Source organism: Felis catus, chromosome A2 (genome assembly GCF_018350175.1).
Source record: "Felis catus isolate Fca126 chromosome A2, F.catus_Fca126_mat1.0, whole genome shotgun sequence".
Classification (NCBI taxonomy): domain Eukaryota; kingdom Metazoa; phylum Chordata; class Mammalia; order Carnivora; family Felidae; genus Felis; species Felis catus.
In genome coordinates, this window is record NC_058369.1 from 149,220,069 (window position 1) to 149,246,684 (window position 26,616).

A 26,616-nucleotide genomic window follows, 5' to 3' on the forward strand; every position below is an offset into this window, starting at 1 on the left:
CAGCACCTCTTAGCCTGCAGTGGCTCACGATAGCTCTTAGCAGGTCTGTTAGAGTTGTTTAATCCCTTGTGCTGTGGAGTGAGGGGTGTGACGAGGGCTCCAGAGCGAGTCCCCTGGGGTTCCTTCTGCAACCCCAGCCCTATTCTTGGGCCTCACTTCCTTCTCTGTAATCTGACAATTCACTTGATCAGAGTTGTGCTTTAAATAAGATAATACATCTAAATTAGCCCCTAGCCTACCACAGTGTAAGCCCTCAGTAATTATTATTGTATTGCTGCTGATGTTGCTGTAAATGGCAGTGATGAGGATTAAGCTGTGAATGGTGATTAACTCGCTCGGCACAGCGCATGGCAAGTAGCAGACCCTCACTAGAAGCGCCCCCCTTGACCCCTGTGTTCAGATGCCTAGCACATCCTATTCTCAGTTTCGGGTGTAGGTGGCAAGTAGATGATGTTCTGGCTGCGATGAATCTTACCTCAGATCTACAACTGGAAATATGAATAGCGAGGTTACTCTACTTCTGAATGTCAAGGATGAGGATTTAGAATTAGGTTTTCATTGTTTTAAATTGCTTTTCTTAGTAGCACATCATAAATGTGTGTGTTAAACTGTTTATCTGATTGTACAGATGCTGTTGACCGAGTACTTGGATATGAAAAATACTCGTACGGCCTCTGAACCATCAGCTCAACTAAGTTATGCCAGCACTGGCCGAGATTTTGCAGCCTTTTTTGCCAAGAAGAAACCTCAAAGGCCAAAAAATTCTCTTTTTAAGTAAGTATCTCCCTGATGGTAAGATAGCAGGTGTCAAGAAATGTTTGATCCAAGTAGGATGGCTTTCTACTTTATTGGCAGCCATTGCTTCACCCAGTTAAAGCTGATTTGAAATAATTTATGGGCAGTGAATGTATTTTTTATTTTGTGTACATTTGTTTTCTATAAGGGGAAGTAGATATTTTGGAGTATGGTTATTGGACTGTCTAAGACTTTTAATAAAAATTTTTTGTAATTTGTTTCTGTGGCATTTTATATAAAATGAAGGGCAACAAAACCCTATTTCTGGGGAATTTTGTATGAAATGAAATATGTCAGCTTTCGGGGAAAAAACACTAGTGCCAAGAAATAACCTTAAAGTTTACAAGAATCTCCTTAGCTAAGTAGCATTGGATTCTGTTTGATTTTTAAATAAAGGAACACTCCGGAAATTCTTTTTTTCTAATTACTATGTTAGTTAATACCACCAGGCCACGTACCTATGTCATTTGGTAACAGCTCATAGTTAATATTATTATATTAATAGTAACAGCAGTAACAGCTACCACTGAGTGCTTACTATGTACCAGGTACTGTGGGAGATGAATTTCTCAAAATAATCTCAAACATAATTTACATGTGATTATATCAAATTTTGGCAGCGGGAGTAGTGGCTGGCACTGAATCCTCACCAAGTACTAGCGAAAGCATTAAGCCATTTTCATGGATTATCTCATTTACTCGTTGCAGCCTTACAGGTCTGGGTTTTATTTTTAATCCTTTTTTACACATAAAAGCTTGAGGCAAGCGAGGTTAAGTAATTTAAGTAGATTCACTGGCAATAACTGGCAATTGGTCAAAGCAGGATTTAAATCTTAGCAGATCTGTGCATTCTTCTGACGAGTCGGGAGATAACTAGTTAAGTTGTACCTGTAAATCTGAGCCTATAATGTGACTCCAGAAGTATTTTGAACTCATTCTTTTTGAACAGCTGAAGCTCCAGTATCTTTTATTGATTCACTTTTGAGATTTGTTTATATCATAGATTCATAGAGTTCTTTTTTTTTTTTTTTTATAGAGTTCTTAATCATTATGGAAAGTTTCAACAGTTCATTTATCTTGTGGTCCAGAGGAGAGGAGATTGAGTGTGCTTGCGTTGGGATAAAATACATTCTGTTCATTGAATGCGTTCTTTTCTTGTGTTTTACAGTTTTGTTAAGAGGACAGACGCACTATTAGTTAAAATGCCTTAGTCCGCAGGTAATCCAGACCCCAAAAGAATGAGATTAAACCATAGGAAGGTTATTATGTTACACAGTGGGGAGGAATGTAGAGGACTCCATAATCCAACAGTGCGGAATGGCCAAGGACCCCGCCTTTTCCATCTCCCTGCCTTAGGTTCCACTCCAGGATAGAGTGATGCCAAGGAAAGGGTGTGATTCTTCCTGCGACAAAATTTTTTATTAATTAGTAGACTATTTTTTACACCATTTTTCAGTTTACAGAAAAATCAAGCAGACGATACAGAGAGTGTCCTTATGTCCCCCTTCTTCAGAACTTCTCCTTTTGTTAACATCTTGTGTTCTTACATATGGTGCATTTGTTACAATTGGTGAACTGATAGTGATCCTTCGTTATTATCTGAAGTCCATGGTTTATATTGGAGTCCACTCTTTGTGTTACACATTCAGTGGGTTTTGATAAATGCATAATGTCATATATGCATCAGTACGTTATGCAGGATATTTCAGTGCCCTAAACATCCTCTGTTTTCTACTTATTCCTTCCTCTTTTCCCCACCCCCTGAGCTCCTGATAATCACTGTCTCTGTAGTTTATCTTTTCCAGAATGTCTTATAGTTGGAATCATCCGGTATGTAGCCTTTTTAGACTAGCTTCTTTCACTTAGCAATATGCAGTTAAGGTTCCTCATGTCTTTTTGTGGCTTGATAGCTCATCTCTTTGTATTGCTAAATAATATTCCATTGTGTGCCTGTACCTCGATTTTTTTTTTTCATTCAGCTTTTGAAAGACGTCTTGGTTGCTTCCAATTTCTGGCCATTATGAATAAAGCTGCTGTAAACGTGCAAGCATTTGTGTAGATGTAAGTTCTCTGTTCATTTGGATAAATACATAAGAGAATGATTACTGGACCATAAAGGAAGATTCTATTTAGCTTTGTAAGACACTGCCAGACTGTCTTACAAAGTGGCTATCCCACTTCAGATCTTTTTTTGTTAATAATTATTATCCATTTATTAATCTTTTCTGCCAGTGACAAAGTCTCTCTGCAAGTTTTCCTCAGGTCTTACGCCCATTCCTAAAGCAGTCACTGGCAAAGGGGAGCACGCCACGGTGATGGTCTTCATCCAGTCAGGGGTTCTCTCTGGTGATAGGTCTTGGGCTATAAAGGAACCGCTTTTCCTGAGCACACAGCTGTTTGCAGAGGGAGCAAAGGCAACTAAGACGGCCTGAGATGCTGCCTTAATGCTTAGGCCTTTCCTCTGCTCACTTGTTTGCTCGCTCCTGTGTGCGCTCTCTGTCTCTGTGTCTGTGTCTGTCTCTTCCTCTTCTTCTTCCTCTCCTCTTTGTCTCTTCCCCTTCCCTTTCCGTCTTCCTAGCTCCACTTCCTGTGGTAAATCTAGGTGTATTGCAGAAGCAGGTTTCAGGGTGTTTAGATTTCATGCTGTCAACCCTCATCCTTAACTTTGAATCTCAGGCCACACGTACATTTTTATACGTTGAGCCAATCCTGAAATTGAGGTACTGGAAAACATAGAATATTGGAAATGAATAAATGGACTTAAGTAATTGTTAAACATTTATTGTTATTGCATAGCAGTAAAAACTCATCGCCCACACGGAATGAGGCCGTTACTACAGACTTGCCTGCTTCCGGACCCGGCTCTACCATTAATGAGCTGTGCACGGCAGACCAGGTCTCCCGTCTCAGTGGGCCTCTGTGCCTTTGGCTATACAGTAAGAGGTGAGGCTGTATCTTCTCTAGTGCCTCTTTTACTGTAAAATCATACCAATCTGTGAGTGGTGGCAAACATAAAGAGGGTTCCTCAGTAGCAAAAATACATCAGGTCATAAAGGATTAAGGTTTGGGCGAGCTGTAATCTGGTTTTATCGCATCCATGAAGGACTTTATTACTCTCTTTAATTGCCCTTAGCCAAGGTTAATTAAGTGTGTTTAAGTTCTCTCTCATTGTATAATCTGTGCCTCTCTGTTCTTTGCTCAAGAGTTTATTTTTCTTTCCCCCCCTCGCCATTTCTGATCAATAGCCGTCAGCGTGCTTTTTGGAGGTCGGCGGCTTCTTTCCTGCACTTGACTGGCAGGTGGCACTTGTGAAGTACCACACACTTTGCGTTCCTTCTGGCTGTTAGGGCCCTCTCAGTTCTTGGCAGGGTGCAGAGGAGGATCAAGAAGGCCAAGTGTTTCCCTCCAACTGACATTCATCTTCCTTGTCAAAGAATGGATAAAGAAGGCATAATTAAGAAAGTGATGGCGTTCCTTTTTTGTTGCCAGAAACCTATGCCATTATCGCTGCTGCTCTTTCGTGATGTTGCTGTTTACCACTTAGAGGCAGTCATTCTTAGAAGGATTTCTCCTGTCAGCCTGCTCCCCTGACTTTGAAAATCTCAGGTTTGAAATGCAATTTCTTAACACGTCAGGGGATTTACTGTTGATTTAATCTTAAGTTTACCTGTTTCTTTTTCCCCTTACCTGCAAGTTTCTCTTAAGACTGGGATTTTTTCTTTTGTTTTCTTCATCCTTGAATTGTTATTTTAGCCTTTAGAAACCTGTTCTGTGTCCTGTGCCTATCCTCCATGTTTCTGGCCTCTGAAACGAACGATTCCTGGGGTGATGTGAACACACACTTTGTCACCTGATTTTTGGTTTGTTTTGTTTTAATGTTTATTCATTTTTGAGAGACAGAGACCGAGCATGAGCAGGGAATGGGCAGAGAGAGAGGGAGACACAGAATCCGAAGTAGGCTCCAGGCTCTGAGCCGTCAGCACAAAGCCCAACACGGGCTCGAACTCACAAGCCATGAGATCATGACCTGAGCCAAAGTTGGACGCTTAACCAATTGAGCCATCCAGGCGCCCTTAATACTTCTGAGAATATTTTATGTTGTAGATGGCAGATCAGAAACCATTTAGAAACGGTATTGCTTTTGAGGACTTTTAGGGAGAAACCACAGATGCCTTGCTTCCTTGGTGTAGTTATCCAGCGGCATTGCTAGTGTGCCTTCTGTACTCGTTCTCTAACCAGGGGAGTGTAGAAAAGCAAGATACATTTCTGTGGCAGGGGCGGTCCCTCACAGGTTTTGAACCACATAGCAGCAAAATGAGAATGACCTTGCAGGATACCCTTATTCGTGTGTGTAGGGACCCTGGCAAAGGGTCTGGAGGCAGAAGAAAGTTGCAACAGATGAAGAGTTGTACCCGTTGAAATGAAGAATGAGCGAATGGCCCAACTGCTGTTGTGGAGGGGCGTTGGCCAGGAGTGTTGTTCATGAATCCACGTCTGTGGCGGCTGGCTTTGGCCCTGTCATGGGTTGGCCAGTATGTTTGGGTCAAGGAACGCTAGGGAGTGCCACACAGACTGGAGTAGGACACTTGGGGTACAAAGGTGGCCACCGCTTGTTTGGTTACTGCCTCTCTGTTTACCCTGTGCTTCATTCCAGGTTCGAATCCTCCTCCCATGCCATCAGTATGAGTGCCTATTTGCGAGAGCAGAGACGGGAGCTCTACAGTCGCAGTGGAGAACTTCAAGGTAAGTGATTGAACATCTCTGGAAAAGTTAGTTTCTGGAGGAAGATCTGAAGTGTGTGGCACATGTGAATTTGCCGTTCGCATTCACCAGTTTCTTTCAAGATAGCAGAGATTTAAAGACTTGATAATCTGTTTCCTCTATCACTTCCCAGCATCTGCTGCCGAGCAGCTAAAACGATTGCTATGGCCACAGGATTTATAGACCTGCTACCATTCAAGTGAGAACTCAAAGCAGAAAGACAGGAGGTCAGTCTCTTTGTGCTTAAACATGGCAGCCATGAGTCCAGTCACAGTCCACGGGAATGCCAGTCTGTGGCCGTCAGTGTTACACTTACTGTTTTCTATACCTTCTGGAATGTGGCAGGAGTGCCTGGGATTTGGAAAAGGGCAGATGCAGCCTCTGCCATTATTTAAAAGGAAGAAAGATGCCTCTAAATAGGATGTTGTAATCAAGCTAGCTCTGATATACAGGATATTTGATATCCATACGTGGTTACTAAAGGGTTGTAATCTGTAGGAGAAAATACTTGAGAAAATAAATCGTAAGTAGATTTAATTAAATCAAAAATCCAATAACGTTTCCTTCTGTGACAAGAAAGATGCTAATCATGGTAAATGGAATCAATCAAGAAAGATTTGTGAAGTCCTGCTAAGTGCAAGCCATCCCAGGCATCAGAGGGGATGGAGGGGGAAGAGAAGGAAAGAGAAGATAAAGCCTTAAGATCCAGCTATCAGTGTTCATGGACATCACTAACAATATCAGGAAGTCAGTGCTTACAACCAAGTAATGTTATGCATAAAAACTAGTAGAGGAGTTGAGAGGACGGGGTGATGATTTAAAATTATTTTAAAACCGTGGGCTTCCTGCTTGAAGGGTGCATAAGAACACTTCCACTTTTGGGGAGGCAGTGGAGACACTTGAAATATTTTGCAGTGAGTAGCCTACACAATTAAATATTTAGTTTTTAAGATTCATCATGGTTCTACATCAAAACATTATAAATTAACCAGCTAGCCGCTCTGGATTTAAGGACCACCGCCTAGTCATTTCTACCTACACCTTCATTATTGATCTAAACACTTGTAAATTTTTCTGAAGATGCGGCTGTGCTCTCCCATAGCTCTGCCATAGTAATAATTCCATAGCTCACGTATATATCAGAACGAAAAGCCCAGAAATAGTTTGAGGATACAAGGAAAAGGAAATTAGCTTACCGGCATTTTATTTAATGATAGTGTTGCCATGTGGCGGTGGGGGGGGGGGGGGGGGGGGGAGAGGGGAGAGGCGTGGGAAACGTGAAGTGTGCCTCTTGGAGTCTTCAGGTACATGGGTACAGAGGGCAGTTAGGATTGAAAAAAGTCAAGGAGTGAAGAAATACAATTTTACTCCCTGTCCTTAGCGTAGTGCCTGGTATGGTAAATATTCAATAAATACTCACTGACTCAGCGACAGAACAAATGAGGACAGTCGATGTCAAACGTAGGAGAGGAAGCTTACCATGGAGAGATAGGAGGGGCCCCCAAAAGGAGGGGAGGCCACTGAGAGCCGGTATCAGCTTCACGGTTCTATTAGTTTTTAAGTCTGAGGAGAAGCAGAGGCTATGTGTAGATCCATTTTTGTTCTGTGCACTTGTAACTAGCTTCAATAAGTAGCAGTGTGGCCACTGAGCTGTCTGGCCTAGGATGATACTGCCGTGTATGATTGGAAAACGTTTTGAAATCCAAGTGAGTTATGGAGGAAGTTTATTCTGTGAGGGTGGTTAATTGAAGAGTCACTATAATCTAATTAGGAACTTTTCTCATTTTTCAGCAAGTTAATAGAAATACGGAGCTGTATTCTGTAGTCTGTTTTCCTTACCAGGGTTCAGCAAAGTGGGAGGATTTATCTTTGGTTCCAGGGAAGAGAGTAGTTAGCAAACATATCATGCTCATAATAATCATTAAATAATTTCACTGAGCTGACAGATCACTGCCTGGTGAGAGAATAGCTCAGCTGAGGAGTTTTTGTAAAAGTTTGGTGGTGTTTCATTGAGGAGCAAAAGCATCTCTGATGAATGCTTTTAACATTTCAGCTGGAAAAGGGGAAAATCACACCTATTTTCCATTAGAAAACGACCATCCTTTTTCAGTTACTCTATTAATCTGGCTTGTATGAGGGCCACAGTGAGATCTGCATTTCAGTTTATCCTTGAAAAGGCATAATTGAATAGGTCAGTCAAATCATAAAAGACTGGCAGAAGATTTGTGTCTCTCCTCTTACTACCGCGTAGCTGCAGGCTTCGCTTCCTAGTGCTTTGGTTCACAGGGTCAACCTTTCCTTCTGCGGCAAAGAAAATCCATCAGAAAGACCATCAAAGTAACATTAAAAAGCTCAAATTTTATGAAAGTAAAGTTCCTGCCAACATTTTCAAGTTACCATGCAATTAAAAATGTTACCCACCCTAACGACACACAAGGGGAAAAAAGAATGTAAACATGAGATTTCTTTGGTATCATCAACCCATCTCAGTTGGCCCTGTTATGGTACAGCTGGTTCATTATATAGTCCGCTGTTGGCAATTGGGCCGAGGAGGTGGGGGTGCTGTTTCAAAGTGTGCACAATAACAAGTGGAAATCTAACTTGTGTGTCTCCATTAATCAGAGACTTCCCGTTGTTTTGAGTCTCTTGACTGCTTCATTTTACCGCTTAGACAACCGTGTCATAGGTTACATGAACATTTAGGTGAATATAGCTTCTCGGGTTTAATGTGGGATTCTTTGGGAAACAAGGTAACTGATGAATACAGTATCTCATGAGGGTTAAAAGAAAATCACAATACTGCTGCTCATGATCAAAATAAGCTCTCAGGTTAATCAGCCCCACTGTGCCTTGGTTTTTTCATTTGAAAAATAGAGCTGTTATCAATTCTGACTACTTTAGGAGGGACATAGGGACTGTAAAATTAGATAACTAAAACTCTGGTAAAATTAGAAGAGCTATAATTGATTTACATTAAAATGGTACTTTAAAATATTAAACACGGTGGAATTGGGAGAGTTGCATCCATTTCTCTATCTCTTGTTTTCTCTGCCTCACCAGTCTTACTCTTCCCGAGTTGGCTCTTCTCAAGGTCACTGGTGACCTCCATCTTGGCAGATTGAGCATTTGCTGCTCTGTGTTCGTCTCACTTGATCTTTCGGCCAGCCACGTTCCTTTTCCCCTCCTTATGTTTGAGTGTCTCAAGGTTTGGTCCTGGGAACCTTTGCTGTGTTCACTCTGTAGACTCCACCCAGGTATCTCAGCCCCAGTTGAGTTTTGCTTAGTGCCTTGGTTCGGGTGACTTCCAGATCTAGATCTCCTGCCCAAATCCCGTTATTGTTTCCTGACCTCTCCCAGCATCCTGCCCACTCCCACCACCATCCTATCGTTCTTTATCACATGTTTTTTATCTTCTGCAAAATACTTAATTTCTGTGTGTGTGTGTGTGTGTGTGTGTGTGTGTGTGTGTGTGTGTTTCCCGCTTGGTAATTTGCTACCCTTCTCTCCGAATACCCACAGTGCAAGCCTTACTCATTAGTGCGTTCCAGTGCCTGGGACAATGCTTGGCTTGAATTAAGCACTTAAAAAGTATAATGGAGGAGGCCTCTATCCCCAGTATCTCCTTATTTGTAGCTATAGGCCTACCTATTTGAGAAGGCCTAGTGGGAGGTTTAGTTCAGAGTAAGAGGCCTGTGATTTGTCCTCTTTGCTCATTTTTCAGATAATAAAATCACGAATGAGTAGAGTACATTAATTGTCATTGATCCAAGTAGAAATGTATACTCAGTTTTGATTACAGTTCTTTCCTGTCTTGGGGCTACTTAGTACTTCTGTTTGTACTCAATAATATTACCTTTAGAGTGCTATTTTTATTCCCATTAGTCTAATGAGTGGCATTTCTATAGCCCTGACATTAAAATATTCTGTAAAGCTCCCACCACTTGAGAATTGACTTCTCTAAGAGGATTTGCTTTACATGGTAAATATGGAAGTACTGGCATCAGGGAAAACTGGGCTCTTAGCCTGACCTGACCTGAATTTTCTTAGTCTTTCCCTCTAATGGGTTGTTGGTATCTGGGGCTGTGAATACTTAATGATATCGTATGTAATTAATCTGTTTGGAGGTACCTTGCCTTAAGGTACAGTGATATTTGGAATATATTAGGCATGAGTTGATCATCCTTTTTTACCAAAGAATTTATAATACAAGTCTCTCAGATAGCGAACTGTTCTATAATGGAGCATTTAAAGCAAGACTTCATTTATGCACACATTTTCAGGGGCATTTTGGCTGAAGTGAGGTACAGCACCTTGACACTCATACCACACATTTGTTCCACAGCCTTAAATATAAGAAGCACTTATAAAGCTTTATATCCTGAAATAAGATTGGAAGATTCTTTGTAGTCTTAAATTTTGTGTAATGACTTTGTTAATAACTATGTAGCAATGTGCTGGGCACATGAAAAAATACATTTTTCTTCTTAAAATTGCATATAATTATTTCAAAATAACCTTAATCTTTCATAGTTATCTCTTCTGGTTTAGATTCTAAAATAGGATATAAAAATTGATTCCCCTTCCTTTTATATATGTACACTCTTGCTTTTTTAAGGGACTGAACTTACTCATATGTGAGGGTAACCTTATAATGAAATTATAATAGAATTTTCAGAAATGCTAATTTCTTTGTGTGTTCCTAAGAAGTGGTAAGTTATAAGTATATGTTCCTCAGGTCGTGAACAGATAAGAAATAAAAGTATTCTTATGATGAGATTTGTTACTGAGTGTGTCGCCTCTTAGCCTTAATGTGTGCAACGTAGACATTTATTTAAAAACGTTCTTTGTTTCTGGGTTTCATTTATAATGCGGGTTTATTTTCCGAAGAATTCTAGTTCCTATAACATCCTTTCTACCCATGGGACAGAGTATTGGTATCTGCACTGTGTGGAGGAGCCTGGTGGTCATGGGACAATGGATCCTGAGAGTGCAGAGCAACTGTCACAAAACCTTCGTAAAGCCTGTGAACCTCACTCTTGGGAAGTGATCATTGGTCATCATGCAGAACTGGTTGATGACCTGTAACCTTTGTTCTACCCATTTATTCATTCATCCATGCAGATAGGGGAAAAGAGTGAATACTGTTAAGTGACATATGTATTAGAGATTGGAAAGTGACACATATGCATTTCTCTTTATATTATACTTCAGTTAAGAGTGTTTTTTTCCGTCAGAAAACCCGCCCAAAATATGAAAAAAGTTAACAAATTTCTAATATGTAACAGAAAAACTTTAAAGTTAGCTTCTGTCATATTTTTTATCATTTGTGCACATTAACTTTTCAATGTAAAATAACAGCTTTACTCCTTTTCTTAGAGTTGCTTTAGGGCTGCAAGAAATTATATTTTTTCCAACCTCAGTAGTTTATATGATGCAACTAATTCTGACTTCAGCTGTTTTCGCAAATGGAGAAGACCAGAAACGTTTATGACCCATCATGGGGAAAGTAATTCTTAGACTGGTGAGGGCACCGAAGAACACGTGGGTCATTGTCCCAACAAGACATGGTTCCTAAGGCCTTTCTACGTTTTCAGAATGAAGGTTGAGTCCTTTCAGGACTACTCCTAGAGATGGCCTTACCTGAAGTGAGCTGTTATCAAAATCCAGAAGAAATTGACATGCATATATATATGTAATATGACGTCTAGAAAATAAAGCAGTAGATTTTTTTAAAAATTTTTTTTCAACGTTTTTTATTTATTTTTGGGACAGAGAGAGACAGAGCATGAACGGGGGAGGGGCAGAGAGAGAGGGAGACACAGAATCGGAAACAGGCTCCAGGCTCTGAGCCATCAGCCCAGAGCCTGACGCGGGGCTCGAACTCCCGGACCGCGAGATCGTGACCTGGCTGAAGTCGGACGCTTAACCGACTGCGCCACCCAGGCGCCCCAAAGCAGTAGATTTTAATGGTAGAAAGTGATTTGGAACTCATAATCTAGTTTTCGAACTCATTTTCTTAGTCTTAGAACCTGTTTTCTGTAGGTCTTATTTCAGAGTTGAGTATAGAAAGCAGATGGAAGTGGAGGTGGTTTGACTAAGTGGGGTCCAGGGCTCAGAGCCCTGCCTGCCTAGACCCCCAACATCTGTCCCTTTTCCCTTCCTCTGTACAGCACCCAAGGTACCATTACAAAATTAAAGACTCGCAGAAGCAGAGCGCTATGCAAAGGAAAATTGGTAAGGGAGACAGATGCCATTATAGGTCTGTAGGGATAGGACAGATGAGTCAATGATGAGTGGTCAGACAATTATCCATAAGCAAACAAAACAAAACAAAACAAAAACAAAAAACATGTTGAGTTTGAAACTCCTATCATTTAGGAAAATAAATCCTTGGCGCATTGAGAACTGAAAGGCAAAATCTGTTGACAGTTGAGTTTATAGTAGCATTGTTTGAGTAACAAAACCTGGAAACCATTCAGATACCATAGACAGGAGAATGGATTCATAAATAGTGGCATAGCCACACAGTAGAATACCATGTAGCAATGAAAATGAATGAACCGGACTGTATATTAACATGGTTGAATCTCAGAAGCAATCACACATGTTATGTATAGTCAAATTCCATCTGTATAAAGGTCAAAAGCAGTCAGAACCGAATAATATCTTCAGGTGTATGTCCTTATGTGGTGAAAATGTGAAGAAGGAAAAGGAGGGAGCATAGACATAAAGCTCAGGGAAGAGATCACCTCTGGAAAGGATAGAGGCAGGAATAATCAGAGAGGAGTACCTAGGACTTCAAGGATAATGGTGCTGCTTCTGTTTCTTCAGCTACGTGATGGAAATGCTGTTGTGGTTTTACGACGGTACTAAATGTCCGATACATTCAGCTATTATACATTTCATAAAAAGTATAAATACAACAATTTTTAAAAGGCCTCTGAAACCTCCAGAGACACAACCATATATGTAGTGTAATGTTCCCATTTAGAAGTCTGCAGGAAATTTGGAGTGTTCTGTGAGAGCTGGATTCGTTCTTTCCACTGAAATGCCAGGTCCGTGCCACCGCTGTGAATTCCTACTGGGCTGGAACTGTCCCTTGAGTCGTTCACGAGAAGATGACTCAGGAGCAGGAGCGCTCCCTGCTGACCTCCTGCCCCCTCCTCTCCCTCATCCTCATCGGCCAAGTCAGAACCTAGTGTTAAGTGACGTCAGCAGCTATTCTTTCATTTCCTGTGTTTTCTAGGTCTTTCTGGTTATTTGTTGAATATGTACAGATTCATTACATTTATTTGTCCTGGACGCTTCACTAGGCCTTTAGAATACAGTAATGAACAGAACTCAGTTCTGTCTTTGGAGGGCAAAGGAGCAGAAAGGGGCCGTGACTGTGTTCCAGAAACGGGCAGTTGCCCCCCCAGCATGTGTTCTCTTTCCTCCATAGGAATAGAGCCCCTGGTGTTTAGCCATGCACGTGGCCCCCCAAAATAAAACATTTCTAAGCTTTCCTTGCAGCCAGCCATGAACACGTAATTCAATTCTAACCAGTAGAATGTGCGTGGAAGTGAGATAACTTCAGGCCTTACATTTAAAGAGAAGGAACAGGCTGCCCCCTTTCTGCCCGGCGCGGTGTGTGTGAACCTTGTCCTCACACACAGCCCTAATGACACATGGTGGTGAGCCATGTTGGACTGTGCGGGCGAGGCGCCCCTGTCGGTGGTAGAACAATGAGATCGGAGCAGCTTGAGTTGGCTGCTGGGGTCTGTGTCACACCGCTGATGGCCAGAGCCACTGTAGCCTCCTGGACTTCTCCACGAGAGAGGAATAAACTGTCTTGTTTCAGTCACTGGTATTTTGGTTCTCTGCTACTTGTAGCCCTGCTTATATTCTGTTTAATTCAGCAGTGCAAACAAGTGATCAGAGCACTGTGAAACGCATTATGATGGAATTGTGTAGATCTGTAACAGATGTGCGTACAGGGCTGGGAAGGCAGGGAGGCTCTTGGGAGCACTGAAGTTTCAAACTTCTTATAGAAGAAGGTGGAAGGAAGCTTTTCAAGTAAAGAAGGTAGGCGTTTCAGGCAGTGGTCATGGCAGGTAGAAACGTCTACAAGTGTGAGAGTAGATAGAGGCTTTCCTTGTTTCATAACATGAGTTAGATGGATATAACTTTTTCTATTTAAGGAAATCAGTTTATGTATACAGACCTTTACTGATTATAATTTGTTACTTTCAGGAACCAGAGATAATAGATGGGACACTAAAGCTGTTGTTCATAATAACAATTGGGCCGTTGTTCATAGTAACAATTAAGACATTAAGAATCGATAGAACCAATGGTGTACTGGTGATGATAATGAAATAGAAGTCGGGCTACACTTGAGCAAAAGCCAAGTGTAATCACATACTGGATTTTCTGAAGCGTATTCAAATGGTATAGCTGTGCCCCCTTATTAAAAATTTTTGTAGGAAAAATCACGGTGTTGAATGCAACTGTGGTAGTGTATCATATCAGACTGTGCACGGTGGATTTAGCCAGAGATACTGGCAGGGGCTGGATCACGAAGGACCCGCCTACCCTAATGCCATAGTACCTCGTTCAGCGTGGACTGCAAATGGCAGCAGACGGCAGAGTTCTGTGTGCTCACATCTGATTTCCAGCTTGTAATTGTGTGGGTGAAAATACGCATCAAGTTACTTTTGGCTTCACCACAATTTTAAACTCAAAAAGCCCATATTACAGTAATATATGATAGTATGTACGAATGCTACATGAATATTGTAACAGTCATAATATAGGATGTTCATTCCTAGAATTGTGATGACATCTACTGAATTGCAGCCAGTTCATTTGCATATTCATGCCCACTTAGCTCAAATAAGTCCCTGTTTGTTTGCACATTAACGTCTGATTTCAGCACCAGTTAACTAATTTACATATCCCTGTTCAGTTGGTTAGTGATGTTCATATGTGGAATATTGGTGCAGCTGTTTGTGCTTTGAGTAGCTTGGGGAGCATGGTGGTTTAATGGAAGGAGTAGCTATTACTCATCTTGCTCTTACTAGGCAAGTCACGTTACCTTTCTGGGCCCTAGATTGCTCATCTGTATAATGAAGTTAGCAGCACTTGCCCTGTCTATTTCTTAGGGTTGTTGTACCAATTGACATAACAAAAGTGACAACATACGGTCAACATTTCTAGGCCACCTGTATTCTAGGCCTGCTCCTGGAACATCTGCGTGTAGGAGAGTTCTAGGTGCCACGGAAGACAAGGCTTGCAAACAGATACAGTTTTAATGAATGTTCTAAGCACTTTCAGGAGCATGGAGGAGGAAACACTGAACATTGCCAAGGGGAGTCCTAATCCGAAAGCGAGACGGTCCAGGGAGGGCACGCACTGCCAGTAGGGAGAAGACGAAAACAACACCCTGTTGTGTGAGAGCTTCGTGGGGTAGTCGGTATTTTGTTGGGGTTGAAGCAGAGAATGTAGGGAAGATTGGGCTTAGAAAAGGGAGGCCTGGTGGGCAGGTCTCAGGGGATCTGGTGTAACAGCAAGAAGGCACGGTTTGTCCTCTGGGTGATAAGGAGTCCTCCAAGGGTTTAAAGCAGGAGAGTGACATAATCAGAAATGCATTCTAGAGAAGGTATTGTGGGAGCTCTGTGGAGGATGCATTGAGTATAGTGAAGTTGGAGAGGGGGGCGAGTTGTGTTGTTATGTCAGGTGAGAGCTTATAGAAGATCATGGCAGCATTTTAGGAGGCAATAGTGGAGAGGTTGGAGGAGGGGAGTACATCTAAAAGCCAATTCTGAGGTGGAATCAAGTGGACATGATGACTCCTCCTGTGTGGAACTTGAGCAAAGATCAGTGTTTTGGCTGATTCCCAGTTTTCCTTTTTGGCGACTTGGGTAGATAATGATGTTATTTGTTAGGATAGGCAGTACAAGAAAAGGGTAAGTTTTTTTTGTTTGTTTGTTTGTTTTTGTTTTGTTTTAAGTTTATTTACTTTTGAGAGAGAGAGAGAGAGAGAGAGAGAGAGAGAGAGAGAGAGAGAGAGAGAGAATCCCAAGCAGGCTCTCTGCTGTCAGCACAGGGCCTGACATGGGGCTTTGAACTCATGAACTGTGAGATCATGACCTGACCGGAAATCAAGAGTCAGATGGTCGACTGACTGAGCCACCCGGGTGCCTGCCCTAAGAAGAAGGTGGTTTTAATGGAGTGTTACATAGGGGTGAAGATAGCTTTTTATAAACACATATTTTCATGTTTCTCTTTTAATTTTGTTTAGATGTGTCTAATCTAACGACATCTAATCTAGCCTAATCTCTTATCAAGTTCCTCACATATAAGGCATTCGGCAGTGTTTGATTACCTGTCACCATTCCCTTTCTGACATCCGGTGTCGTGTCGGAGTTCAGGTTTTCTTTTCTTCCTTCCCTCCCCCCCCTCCCCCCCCTCCTCCTCCTCCTCCTCCTCCTCCTCCTCCTCCTCCTCCTCCTCCTCTTAAGTTGCAAATACCACTTTCTCCTTTTTGGCTTTGTTTGATCTGTTAATTTGAGTGCTCATTTTAAACCATCTGTAGAATACGATTCTTTATTTTTTATTCCAAGAAGGACCTGTATTTGTGTTATTAAAATCTAGCTACCATTCATCTTTCTTAACAGCTTGCTCTGGGGTTTTGTGCAAGTCCCTTAACGGGTTTTCTCCGAGAGAGAGAAGTTACATGATTTCTATGACTCTCCATCAAGTCCAAAACTCTGGGTTCTGGATTCTCAGTATTTGGTCACTATTCCTAAAGATCGGAATCTGAAGACTAGTTGGAGGTTCAGAGTGTGGTCTCTGCAGTCAGGCTTCCTACCTGGGTGACTGAGTAAATTGGCTCTTTTGTGTGTCAGTTTTACTTTCTACAAATTGAATGTAATATACTTAAGTATATAATATACTTAATGTCATAGGACTAGAGTGAAATGTGTGAATACGTATAAAGTGTTGAGAACTGTGCCTGGCACGTATGAAGTAATGATGAAGTGTTAACTGTTGTTAATTTATCTGGGGGTCCCCCCCCGACATTCACACATAGGAGACACTTAAATTCACACATAGGAGACCATTACATTTTTAAAAATCAATGAAAATGAGACTCAAGTCAAATAGATTTAAGTAAAATCTTCTAGAATGGTTCTTAGAAACTCTTTTTTTTTTTTTTAAATCCTTGCTTTCTTCTTTGACAAAAGTTCTTTAGGAGTGTTGAAAAAATGTGCTTACATCAGTGGTCATCCCAGTCATGCAGTGTTAAGTGTCATCCAGTGAGGTGGCCCGGGTGGAATTCACATAATGTCTCTAACCAAGAGGGCAGCACTTAGTGACTCCTTAGTGATCTGTTCTTAACCACTTACATCCACCCCAGAGGTAAAATCTCATGGCAATAATCAAAGTGGCCATTCCTCTTCAAAGTCATTTTGATATTCAGTGCCACTAACTCTGAATTGTACTACATAAGTAATTGAGAATGATTAGCATATGGCTAAAAAAGGAGGTTAAAATGGAAAGGTCATTCCTTCTCTTTGTAAATGAACTACCTTACATCTGATCATTCGGCGATGTGTTAGGACACTCTTGTCTTGCCTGCCCCTTGCCTTCATTCTGAGGTCACATCCTGGCTACCCATGGGGGAAATAAAAAACAAAAAAAAAAGGAGTCATAGGCTCACTTGTAATTTGCCAACAATTCTTAAACTAAAAAATCCTAGAACTAGCACAGATCTCAAATTAGTACCATAAAGAAAATGATCTTTTGAAAATGACATAAGTTCTTGAAAACAATAAAAGGTGTATGACTGAAACAAGCAGAAAGAAAGAAAGAAAGAAAGAAAGAAAGAAAGAAAGAAAGAAGGGTTACAGCTAATCTGAAAGGGAAGGTTTTGACTTGGCTTGGAAGATGAGCAACGAATTGTCTACCTAGTTCGCGACAGCGTGGCTGTAGGAAGCGGCTGGATAAAAGTGAGATTGTAGATGGGACAGACCACCAGTCATCTATGATTATCCCTTCTTTCTAGATTCTGTGACTCTTATTGGGAATCAGTCATTCTAACATTTCTTGAAAACCTCATTGAATCATTTTTTAAAAATTCTCAAGAGAAGATTTGTGCCCCAAGAATTCTTTAGTATCTAGATTGAGTGGTTGTTGCTGATCATTTTTTTTTAAATTTTTAATGTTTATTTATTTTTGAGAAAGAGACAGAACGAGTCGGGGAGGGGCAGAGAGAGAAAGAGACACAGAATCTGAAGCAGGCTTCAAGCTCTGAGCTGTCAGCACAGAGCCTGATGAGGGGCCTGAACTCACGGACTGAGAGATCATGACCTGCACCAAAGTCGACGTCTAAGCGATTGAGCCACCCAGGTGCCCCGTCTCTGATCATTTCTAAACTGTTTACTCTGGTTAACTCAATAGATATAGTTTCCTCAGAACAGATACAGAATTTGGTTTTATTTCCTGAGAAACTGAAATCCTTTGTCACCTAAATGATAGTAGTGTTCCTTTTATACCTTCACTTCTAGGACATTTTTAGGCAAATATAATGCCCAAGGAGAATAATTACTCAGTTTTAGATGACTTTGCTGAGATTTTAGCCATCATTGTTTGTTTACACTTTAAATTTGTAACTGCCTCAGTTACTTTTACAAGTGATAACATATGTTATGTAAACTTTTGAGCTTTAGTTCCTATGAACTGAATCCTTTCTGTTTCTTCTCCCTTTTTTCTAGCTTATTATTTTATTTTATTATTTCTCTTTATATTGAAGTGGACTATACCTACAGAAAAAGTGTGTAAAGTGCTGTTCACCTTAGATATACAGCTGGGTTTTTGCACACACACACACACACACACACACACACACACACACTCATACCCGTGTAACCAGCCTCCAGAAGGCTTTCTCATGCCACTTCCTCGTCAGTACCACCCCCTCAAAGTGCCACTCTTCTGATTTATAATGTCATCACTTAGTGTTGCCTGTTCTTTAGACCTATAGAAATAGGGTCATACAGTATCTTGTGTACTAGCTTCTTTTGTTCAACATGATGTCCGTGAGATTCACTCATGTTATTGTATGTATCAGTTTGTTGCTCTTGTCGTATATTCCATTGTATGATTGTAGGACAATCTATTCATTCTCCTGTTAGTGGACATTTGTCATTTCTACTTTGGGGCTGTGACAAATCTGCTATAAATAACTTTGTTATTTCTCTTAGGGATGTGCTTGGGAGTGGAATTGCTGGGTCATGAGACAGCTTTACGTTTAGTTTTAGAAGATACCACCAAGCATTTTAAAATCATAGAAATTAATGAGAAATTGCTTGAGAATTTCAGTTGCTTTCCATTCTCACTAAAATGGGATTTTATCAGCCTCTTAAGTTTGTGTCCTTCTGGTGGATGTGTAGTCTACCTTATTGTTTTCATTTTTAAAAAGAATCTCTAGGCTCTCTCTACGCTTTCCGTAGGGGAATAACCTTGTTCTTCCTTGGAAGGCCTGACTGTGTATACATTTTTACCCAGAATTCTTGGGTGACCTTTCTTGCTAGAAATTACTTACTAATTTCTTACAACTTTTGAGGTAGAATATAAAGATATTTTCTCTCTTCCCCTATGCCATTGTTTTGGTCAGTGGCTTTCTACTTTGAATTATACCTTTATTACACATATCTAATTGATATTCCTGCTGGTGGTAGGCGGAACTCTAAACTGACCCCAATGACCTGCAACCTTTATAATTCCTCCACTTGTGTGTGGGCTGAATCTGTGAATATGACGGACTATCACTCCCATGATTAGGTTACACTATATGGCAACTGTCATAGGATTTTCCAGATGTGATTAAAGTCCTGGACGATAGTCTTTACAGTATTCAAAAGGGAGGTTGTCCTTGGTGGGCCTGACCTAACCACGTGAGTCCTTAAAAGAGACAAGAAGCAGTAACAGATGCTTGCCTTGAGGAAGTAATTCTTGCGGGAAGAGCGTACTGTGTGGCAAGTACCTGAGGGTGGTTTCTGGGGCCAAGAGGAACCCCCATCCAACAGTCCATCTGGACAACAAGGGTCTCAGTTCTACAACCACAAGGAACTGAATTCTGCCAACAGCCTGAATGAGCTAGGAAGATGACCTTGAGCCTCCGATAAGGTTGCAGTCCTGGTTGATACCTTGATTTTAGATTTTAATGAGGCCCTGAGCACAGGACCCAGCTAACTCATGCCTGGACTTCTAACCCACAGAAATTGCGAGCTATTTGTTACACATCAACAGAAAGCTAATCTAGCACCCCATCTTGATACCCCATGATTTCCCCTTTAAGACTCTCAAATATTTCCTCAGACTCATGGGTAGAAGTTGCTAGAATAGTTCTTGCTGTAAGCAAGGAAAAGAACCGTATTTATTCTAGTCGTCAGTCTTATTTCCTATGTTTCCAGTTCTCTGTGATTTTAGTTTGGAAGCTGAGAGGGACTTTGAGAAAGTGTGGAGGTCTAGTTGTTTTTCAGTGTTTCTGTAGACTTTACAGTGGGGAGTAACAATTTAAAAATATTGATAATAATTTATGCACACAGCAATACAAGACCGTCACTGTCATGATAACCTTCTGAGGCAAAGCAGTATAGATTTTCTGAGCTGGCTGTCTCTTGAGCACCCGATCCTGAACATGGCCAAGTCAGACCCACAATCTCCCCTTCTCCCCACTGCCCCCCAAACCTGCTCTTCTTTCAGTGTATGTACTTGATTTCATTAAATGTGATTGTTGAGTTAGCAGTTGCTAAACCTGGAGGTCACCCTTGTCTTCCACCCGTGCGGCGTGCAGTTAATCTAATACCGGGTCCTACCGATACTGCCCCCTTACCCAGGTTCTGACTGCTCTCCCCTCTTGGTTGGTTCTGCCTTGAATCCTTCCAAACCATTCGTTACATTGGAACCAGAGTAATTTAAAAGTATTTAGTGGTTTTTTAAAAAATATCTCTTAGTACCAAGTACCATGCCCTTAATATGCCTAATAATGTTCTGCCTGATTTGGGCACCACTTACACCCAGCCTCTTTGTGACCTCTTTTCTTTTTTCTTTTCTCCTCCTCCTCCTCCTCCTCCTCCTCCTCCTCCTCCTCCTCCTCCTCCTCCTTCTTCTCCACTGAGATATTTCTTGTTTATTTATTTATTACAATATAGTTTATTGTCAAATTGGTTTCCATACAACACCCATTGCTCATCCCAACAGGTGCCCTCCTCAATGCCCATCACCCACTTTCCCCTCTCGCCCACCCCCCCGCCCCCCATCAACCTTCCCTTTGTTCTCAGTATCCAAGAGTCTCTTACGGTTTGCCTCCCTCCCTCTCTGTAACTTTTTTTACCCCCTGCCCCTTCCCCATGGTCTTCTGTTAAGTTTCTCAAGATCCACATAGGAGTGAAAACATATGGTATCTGTCTTTCTCTGCCTGACTTATTTCACTTAGCATAATACCCTCCAGTTCCATCCACGTTGGTGCAAATGGCCAGATTTCATTCTTTCTCATTGTGTGGCCCCTTTTCTGATCACAGCCATGTTGGGCTTCTGAACATGCCATGTTCATTCAGGCCCCAGGAACACCTCATGTGCCCTTCCCTATTCATAAAACTGACTTGCCCATCTTCTCTTTGTCCTTGATAACTAGTTGTCATCTTTAAGGTAGCTCACTGCTTTATATGATTTTTAAATAATGCTTATTAAGTACTTACCATGTGTCAGTATTCTAAAAGATTTTACATGGAGTGTCTCTTTTTAATCTGTAAACTGTTATTTCCTTGAGGCGGCTTACCTTGTTTTGTTTTGTTTTTTCAACCACCCCCCCTCCCTCCTTCCCACCCCCAGAACTAGATTAGCTTCGTATTGTTGTAGCCCATGACATGCTTGTAATGACTCAGTATTTTGTTTTTGTTTGTGTAAAATGTGTAGTCATTATTTAAGTTCCAAGCGTGCAGGGTCCATGTCAGTTGAGCTTACCTTACATCTCAAGTTCCTCATACAGTGACTGGAATATGCTGTGCACACAATAAATATTCATGCTTTTTACAAATGACAAGAAGTTCAATATTACACATTAACCAGATGGTGAACTAGATAGAAGCTTAGGTGTTTTCTCTTCAAGTTTGGAACTTTTTCCAATATGTTAATGATACTTGAGAAGATACATGAATATATCATAGATTATAATAGGGAGGAAGAAAAGGGAAACTAATATTGCAAGAAGAGGGTAAAGTTACTGAGCTGTCAGTTTTTTGAGTACATACATAATTAACACTTGACTCTCATAATCCTTTTGTCTAGTAGGCCTTTATTTTCTAACTTTTTACGTCTAAGAACAGCTTGGCTCGTAGAGGTTAAATAACTTGACCAGTCACACAAAGTTGAACAATTTATATCATAGAGTTCATTATATAGGGTTTGCAAAATAACTTGCATTTGAAATAGTGGGTGCTTATTTTTCTTTTATTGAGATAATCTGTATACAGTAAGCCACATTCATTTAGAATGAACAATTTGATGAGTTTTGAGATATGTTCACCTGTCATAATACAGAACATTTTCATCACTCAAGAATTTCCTTGTGCCCTTTCATAGACTATTTCTCTCAGTTCCCAGCTCTAGGTAACTAGTGACATGATTTATCCCAATAGTTTAGCTTGCAATTTCTAAATTTTATGTAAATAGACTCATATAGTAAACAGTTTTGTGACTGGCTTCTTTCACAACATAATGATTTTGACATACATACATATTACTGCAGATATCAGTAGTTTCTTTCTACTGCTGAGTGGTACTCTATTGAATGGATATACCACAGTCGAAATGGATTTACTACTTTGTTTATCCTTCCAGCTGCGGATGTGTGTTTGGATTGTTTCCAGTTTTTGGTCACTGTGATAATGCCGCTCTAAACATTTGGGTACAAATCTTTGTGTGGCACATAAATTTTGAATTCTCTCGGGAATACCTAGGTGTGAGGTTGTGGGTCCTATGGTAGGTGTATATGTAACTTTTTAAGAAGCTGCTAGTTTTGGGGCGCCTGGGTGGCGCAGTCGGTTAAGCGTCTGACTTCAGCCAGGTCACGATCTCGCGGTCCGTGAGTTTGAGCCCTGCGTCGGGCTCTGGGCTGATGGCTCAGAGCCTGGAGCCTGTTTCCGATTCTGTGTCTCCCTCTCTCTCTGCCCCTCCCCCGTTCATGCTCTGTCTCTCTCTGTCCCAAAAATAAATAAACGTTGAAAAAAAAATTAAAAAAAAAAAAAAGAAGCTGCTAGTTTTTTTTAAGTGAGAGTATCATTTTGCATTTCCACCAGCGGTATATGCCACCACTTGGTATTGTCAGTTTTTCTAATTTCAGACATTCTGGGGGGTATATAGTGGTATCTCGTATTGGATTGTGAAGTTTTTTAACGTAATCTTATTGATGGTAGAAGGCTATACAACTGTGGGTTTGAGCATTCTGTGTTCAAGTCAGAATCAACCTGAAATCCTTTTTCTCTTGTTGTAGTAATTCATCCAGGCCTGTTATTCCGTCATTTCTTTTAGCATAACTTTTGTTGTATCTGCCTTCATGAAATTTAGGGAACGTAGACATAACTATTTTATAAGTCAACTGGAGAACCACATTTATTTTCATTTATATGTTAAAAATAGTGCTTGTTAAATGTACTCATTGTGCATCTATATTGTTCCAACATCTTCTGAAAGTTGTATAATATTATTAAACAGCAGTGAGTGAATTCTAAATAATTCCTGCTCTGAAGCTGAAAATTCCCAATTGTTGCCTTATTAGTAATCATAGGATTAATGCAAAGTGCTGCTAATTAAGACTTGCTTTTTTTCTTTGAGTGCCACCATGGCAGCAAATGGTATCTTATACTGACAAGGTGTAAATTAAAATCTGCAGAATGCAAGACCCAGTCTAGGGAAAATGAAGTTATGTATAGGTGACTTGTTCCATTTGAATTAATCAAAGGGCTGCTGGTGTAGACCAGCTGTGTTCTGTGATGACAAAAACGAATCTTGACATTTTGGATAATGAAAATCCAGTTCAGCACCTCTTAGAGATATGTATGATAATATATTGTCAGTCAGAAGCCGAGGGAAGGAGAGAAACAAAAACCCTGTCTTATTAAAATAGACAGTGTGACACGTGGACATTGTTGGATCTCCAGTTTCTAGGGGGAAAAAAATGCCAAGGGAAACCTCTTTTAAAAAAATGATAGGAATAGCTGTTTTACGGGAGGAGGGCGAAAAGATTTGACTTTTGATGCATGACCTCTGTGACAGTTGACTTTGTTCATGATACCTAGTTTCATGGTTTATTTTGCTGGGGTGCTGGGTGAGGCATGAAAAGCCTGGGAAGGAGACTCACTTTTTTAGTTTGACAGTATTAATGCAATCATCTAGTTCATACCTTGTAAGCCCACTTATTATTTCTTTCTGCGTGTGTTTTTTCTAGTTTAGCGGATTAGCTGCACTGTCTCTTCAAAGGCTATCCAATCAAGGAGGGGTTATTAAAACCAGGGCGATTTATGACTGAGAATTAATTAGAGAAGCATTTTCATGCAAAACATCCAATTTTTTGATTAGCAATGGAGCAGGGCTGCAATTAACACTCTAGGAAGCTTAAATTTCCAGCTTTTTGATTCTCAGGAAATGAGATTATCAAACTGGGGTCAGACACTTGACAGCAAAGCGGGGGTGGGGGAGTGTGAAATTATATGTAAAAAAAAATTGTCTTTTGATTTTAATTCTGAGATTACCATTAAAGCAAAGGAAAATTTGGAGAAGGGAATGAGCAAGAAATCAGAAATGGAAGAACCTAAAATGCCCGATTCTTTAGTGGCCTGTTTGCTATGCAAAATCTCTGTTGTAAATGTTTGCTTGGAATATGTTTTAGAAGCACAGTGGTATTTTTTGTTCCTGCATTATTACTTATTATTCCATTTTCCTCCAATAAATTTCGTTTGCATATTCAGTTGCTGAACAAACACTTAGTGTTTATATGCTTTGGAGAGAAGCCAACATTTCTTTCATTAGGAAAGGAACCTTTTTTTCTAAATGGTGGTTTGTTATTTGGGGAGTCTATTTTATTTACTTATTTATTGGGGGGGTGTTTTAAATGATTTTAAATCATTTGAGACATCATGTAGGTGGTGAGTTATCTCAAGACATAGTTTACCACTTAATGATAGGTGATCTTTGTCAAGCTTAGGGGCCTGAGATGATAAGTAAGGCACCCCCACGCGTCCTGTAAAACAGCGTATTCTGTCATCAGCATAATTGGTGCTCCCCGTGGAAATTCAACATAATGAAAATTCATTTGTTCTGGAAAATATTTTTCATCCTCTCCTTTCTTAATTTAGACATCTCATTTCGGATTGAGAAATAGAGGAGCAGTGTATCTTTTGTGCTAGCTCACTCTGCCAGGGTGAAGCTCTTTTCTTTGTCTTCTTTACCCCTTAGATTCTAAGGTTTCCAAGTAAAGGGACCTTGTCAGTACTTTCCAATCATCCAGCATTGTCTTCGCTTCTCTGGTATTTTGTTTTGTTGTTGTTGTTGTTGTTGTTGTTTGTTTGTTGTTTTTTGTTTCTTGTGCTTTTTTTGCACTCACGATGGTGGTATGCACATCTGAAGCTGTCAATATATACATTTATGGCCCGCCTGCTTATTGACATCAGGGAGATTGTATCCAGAAGATGGGACGCAGGTGACGAACGCTGCCTAGGCCTGAGGTGGTGGTGGGGCTGTGAATGTGGCTTTTCTCATGCTCTCCAGTGTTGATCTTCTCTATTTATATAAAGGATAGGCGCTTTTGTTAGAATCTTGGGGGGTATTTTAAAAAACAGATTTATAAGCAATTTTTGGACTGTGCTAACCAAGAATGGAAGAGACCATACGGTGACTATATAATCGGTGATTTCTGTCATTGCATTTCTTCCCCCTAAAGCATCTCTGATTTAGGAACAAGATTCATTGATCTAGTCTATCATTCTTGCAATCCCACAACGGATTCTCAGCTTTGTCAGTCTTGCTTAATCTTCCTTCCTTTGTTGGTGAAGAGTATCTATCACTGGCTGGAGGAGAATTGGCTGCAGTTTAATCTTGGGGAAAGGAGGAGGAAAAACTGCCATTCAGGGTCTGAAGAGTTGATCCTGTCAGATTTGGAGCCATCAGCCTCGAATGCTGGTCTTCGTGTTTTTGGATGTTAATGGTTATATAGGCTTATTTTGGTGTCCAATAAATATTTGCTGAAAGAATTTATAGGGTTATGTTTATGGATGTTTTCTTTGTTGGAAAATGTTCCTACATTTCCGGATCCATAACATGGGGAGCCTAAGCAGATGAATTGGGGATTTTCACTACATGTGCATGTTTGGAGGACGGGGGCATGGATGACCTGTGGGGAGCCTGACTTCCGCATTGCACGCAGATTTGTGGTAGAAGAGGAAAGAAGGTGCCTCGTGTTCGTTAGATTTGCCAGATTTTGTAACTGCACATAGACACGCACACGTTCCCAAGTATGTGTATAAAAACAGTTCCCATCTATGAAAGCAATAGAGGAAAACAATAAAATAACTCCAACAAAAGCGCATGAAATGATACCCTTTTGTAATAAGTGTGGACATACCTATATTCAAATGTCTCCTTCGGCATCAAAGATAGAAATAATGGAATTTATCAAAACCGGAAAAATTGATCAGGAGAGGCATTCTAATTAAAGTGAAGCCATTTTAAGGAAAACAAGGATTATTATTTAGTGGAGTGGAAAAGGAGAGCATATTCTAGGGCTCCCCCCTGCCTCCTGTAATGTTAGGTTTTTAAAAACTATAGTTTGATATAGCTCAATTCATCAAATAATTAAGGAACTTGATTTACTTTAAGAGGCTCCCAGTTATTAACCTTATTCCATTCTGAAATTCCCAGTGACAGGGTGAGGATGTCAGCTGGTCTTCTGGCCACATTTCTGCTTTGTGTGGTTTGCTGTGTGCTCAGTTCGTATCATGGTGGATGATGGACTTGGGT

At 40.6% G+C, this 26,616-nt stretch overlaps 1 protein-coding gene across 6 annotated transcripts in view; it reads left to right on the forward strand.

The window, feature by feature from the left end:
• The window catches only part of EXOC4 (exocyst complex component 4), a 750,068-nt gene that overhangs the window by 198,118 nt on the left and 525,334 nt on the right, over positions 1–26,616 (forward strand). For 5 of the 6 annotated variants that reach the window (XM_003983067.5, XM_045052771.1, XM_045052769.1 and 2 more), the window contains exons 8-9: positions 629–774; positions 5,450–5,538. In XM_003983067.5, the coding sequence (XP_003983116.1) occupies positions 629–774; positions 5,450–5,538 (235 nt within the window). Of the gene's footprint in view, positions 1–628; positions 775–5,449; positions 5,539–5,689; positions 6,757–26,616 lie in introns of those variants that run through there. The other variant, XM_045052772.1, reaches the window with a different exon arrangement.